This window comes from Neofelis nebulosa, chromosome 7 (genome assembly GCF_028018385.1).
Source record: "Neofelis nebulosa isolate mNeoNeb1 chromosome 7, mNeoNeb1.pri, whole genome shotgun sequence".
Classification (NCBI taxonomy): Eukaryota; Metazoa; Chordata; class Mammalia; order Carnivora; family Felidae; genus Neofelis; species Neofelis nebulosa.
This window is the reverse complement of record NC_080788.1, coordinates 101,901,460-101,905,248: the sequence shown is the minus strand read 5'-3', so window position 1 is coordinate 101,905,248 and position 3,789 is coordinate 101,901,460. Positions and strand designations below refer to the sequence as shown.

General features: G+C 41.1%; 1 protein-coding gene across 1 annotated transcript; it reads right to left on the bottom strand.

The window, feature by feature from the left end:
* Positions 1-371: 371 nt before the first annotated feature.
* LOC131518244 (large ribosomal subunit protein uL15-like) lies at positions 372-889 on the bottom strand. The gene has a single exon (XM_058740819.1). The coding sequence runs from the start codon at positions 856-858 to the stop codon at positions 412-414; it is 447 nt and encodes a 148-aa protein (XP_058596802.1). The 5' UTR covers positions 859-889; the 3' UTR covers positions 372-411.
* Between the last annotated feature and the right edge of the window lie 2,900 nt (positions 890-3,789).

Genomic DNA, 3,789 nt, shown 5'->3' with positions numbered 1-3,789 from the left:
CACTTTGGAAAATTCCTGCTATGGCCAGGATGGAGGGAGCATGTCTGCAGGAGAATGCTGGGGTAGAACATGTCGTTAGCAAGCTATGTGGAAAATGTTGGTGCTGCACAGGTTCCCACAGGTATCCATGTGTCCATATAAGCTATGGGAGGAAGGGGAAATGGCACCTATCAGCTCTTTTGTTCTTGTAGAGGTCTCCCAAAGATCCTTACATCTCCAGCACTGAAATTAGTAAATAAATCTTCCTCCCATATACTCCATGCATTTTTCAAACAACTGCACCTATGCTATATCTCAGAGGGGTTTTTGTTATACCATCTCTTTATTTATTTATTTATTTATTTATTTATTTATTTATTTATTTTTTGAAAAGCAGTTGTTAGTATTTAATGAACCTCTCTCCATGTGGCTTCAGGCTACCAGGACACAGGCTCCCCCCACACCCTTAATCTTCTCCTCAGCTCTTCTACTGAAGAATTTGGCCTTCACGATGACAGGCTGTTTGGGGAGCTTTCCCTTTCCCAATACTTTGTAGTAGCCCGATCGCACCGCATCAGTGATAGGAGCAGCTCCAGTCTTGTTTTTGGCAGCATTTACCCGTGTCTGCTCACTGACCAAGGTCCACAGTTTATCAAGGTTAACAGTTGGGCAGAAGCTCTGGTTCCTTTTTAAGTGGTAATGCCTCATACCAACTTTTCCAAAGTAACCTGGATGATATTTGTCAAAGTTGATCCTGTGGTGATGCATGCCACCAGCATTACCCCGGCCTCCTGGGTGCTTCCGGTGCTTGCCAATGCGGCCGTGGCCATGGCTCACGTGGCCCCGAAGTTTCCGGGTCTTTCTCAGTCTGGATGGCATGTCGGCGGCCCAGAAGAAAGAGGGAGGTCTCCGCTATACCATCTCTTTAAAGGCAGGGACTCAGTTTCCTATCACCATCCTAGCTCTCCTGGAGCCAAGCCCACTGATTTTTAAAGTTTCAGGTGTTAAGCCCCACAGGTTGTAAGAACTAGTGAAGTTAAACCCCTCTGGTTCTCAAAGCCAAATGTTATGGGCATTTTTCTTCCCAACATGAGTGCCCTGTGCCTAGGATGCTTGGTGTGGGATATGCTTCTCTCCCCTCTCCATGCCCACAGTGTCCCTTGCTCCCGAGGACAGTCCCACAGGTCAGCTTGGCTCACAACTGCATCTTTGCCCTTCCTACCCTCTTCGATGTAGCCTCCTCTCTACATTTATCTGTAGAGAATCTGTTCTTCCAATCTTTGGGTAATTTTCTAGGATATTTATCCTGATGTGGGTGTTATCTAGGTATATCCATGGGACGAGGTGAACCTAAGATCCTCCTACTCTATCATCTTCTACACTGTTCTTTGGAGCATCCATATCATTCCAAGGCTGGCTGCACTGTGATGGCAAGATGGCCACCAAAAGCTTCTGGGATTTCATGTTTTCTTATTTATACTCAATAAACAGGGTGTCTCTTCCCTAGATATCTAATAACCTTCTGCTTTTCCATATTGGACCATCTTTGTTAATATGCTACCACTCAATTCGCCAAGAGGAATGGATCTTGGAGAGTCAGAGCAAAACATAATGGGAGTGAGTACTGAGAGGACAACCACAATCCCCAAATCCATTATATTATATCCTAAAGTTAATCTGATGCTTCAGTGTATATAAGTGCTCAGTAGTTGCCTGGCATATAAGTGAGAAGTGTGTGTGTGTGTGTGTGTGTGTGTGTGTGTGTGTCGAGAGATGCAGAGATAGAGATAAAACTCAAGATAAAGGTATAATCTCCAATTTAAAATCTATAGAAGCCCTAAAAACATGAAAAGTTTACAGAACCATTGCCTCCAAAATATACAATATTTACCCCTAAAATAAGTGTAAGGAAATCTGTTAAAGTCAACTTTCTTCAGGATGATATTTTTTCATATATCAAATACCAAATTCTTTCTGAAACTCTTTTGGTACCACTGATCAAGAATGGCTTAATCTGCCTACTTGATAACCCAGTTTGATGTGTGTCTCTATGGGTGGGTAGAAGAATGGAAAGATAGAGGAAAGATAGATACATAAATGGATAGAGGATATATTTTAACTGATCATGTAATAATTCAAAGCCTATTTAAATGCAGATGCAAGATTAATTTGTTGGAATGTTATCTATATGCTCTAAATACCCCCCAAATGTCATACCTTCCTCTGAAGGCAGATTATAGAATTCTACAATTAGAAGATACTATAGAAAACATTACACCAACCACTTTCCAGATGAGAAAATTTAAGCCAGGACCATGCAGTTGGTGAGTAGCAGACTGTCCTCACATGCCACAAAGCACTTCTCCACAATACAATCCCACCTCCCCTTGATAATATTAAATTGCCTAGCAAACAAGATCTTCATAGACAGTGCAAAGATAAACTTCCTCTAAAACTGCCTTAAGCAAATAATCACAATTTTGAAATTACTAAAACCCAGATAATGTAGACATCATTATCCCTTCAAGTTGTCTGGGGTGGGATAGTAAACTTGGAAGAAACTTAATACAAGTCTCCCAGGTCTGAGAAACATGGTAAGAGGTGGGATTTATTATTGTTTTTACTTGTCATTAATAGTTAGAAATGGCATGTTAATCAGCAAGAGACAGATTATGGCTGTCATTTTTTTTTTGCCTAAAATGTAAATAGCTAGCATGTAAATCATGTCCACACGAACTTTCTATTTTTTATGGTCCTACCCATCAGTTTGCTCTCCCAGTGAGGTCCCAGGTTTAAAATAGCTCTGAAATGAAAGGCTACTCTAGGTATTAAATATTCCATGAAGCAAACCCAGTATCCCACTTGTCTTGAGTTCTCTATTATTCTCACTTCTGGGATGGCTACAAATAACTTTTTGAAACTGGACCCGGTACAGAAACAAGTCAAAGGAAAGAAGAGTAGAGGATAAAATTTGGAAAAGCCTCTCATGGATTTAAGCTTCCAAGCACACCAGCAAAACTTTGATATTTAACAACATAAGCAGACCTTCTCAATGACTTAAGTTGACTTCAACAAACCCTGCTTCAGTGGACTTGCCACAAAACAGTACACGAAGGAAGGGATCACCAAAAAGAGCCTCTCCTATAGCCACACACAACCAGGTCTGAGACCCTGATACCAAAAAGCTAAAAACCAACAGAAAAAAAAATTCATGTGTTTCTGGAGCCATTTTTTAAAGGGTGATATGTTTCACTCCTACCCAGAAAAGTGGCAGAAGCCACTGAACATTGCCTTGCACGCTCCTTGTCGTCAGACTGTCCTTTTGCCAAACATTGAATGCCCTTTTCCTGCTATAAGATATATACTGAATCGCCACATTATACTCTCTGACCCTGCAGGACCACAGTACAATATCATAATGTCAAACGGGGTCTGAAAAGAGCTTTGTGTGGGATGAGACAAGAGTCTAAAGATAGCAGAGCTGCTGAATCACTTAGGGTATGACCACAAATAGTGTTGTGATCAGCTTGCCGGGTAAAGCTGGTGTCAGAAGTCCCTGGTAAATCTCTGAGCTAATTATGGAGGGTGGGAGGCTGACCTTGGAAGCAAGTTGTACTTAACACAGAGATGAGGAAGCCTAAGGGAAGAAACCCAAGTTGTAAGCCCTAATAAATAAAATTTTAAATTCGCTGATTTAATAAAAGCATGCTATCATATGACAAGATGGTTTTCCTTAGGAGCAGGTGCATTGCAATTTTTTAAAAAATATTAAATCTTCAGAGATTTGCATGATAGATGGCAGCCTGGAAA

Coding starts and splice junctions, on each gene's coding strand:
- LOC131518244 (XM_058740819.1), bottom strand. CDS start 858: ATGCCATCCAGACTGAGAAAGACCCGGAAACTTCGGGGCCACGTGAGC.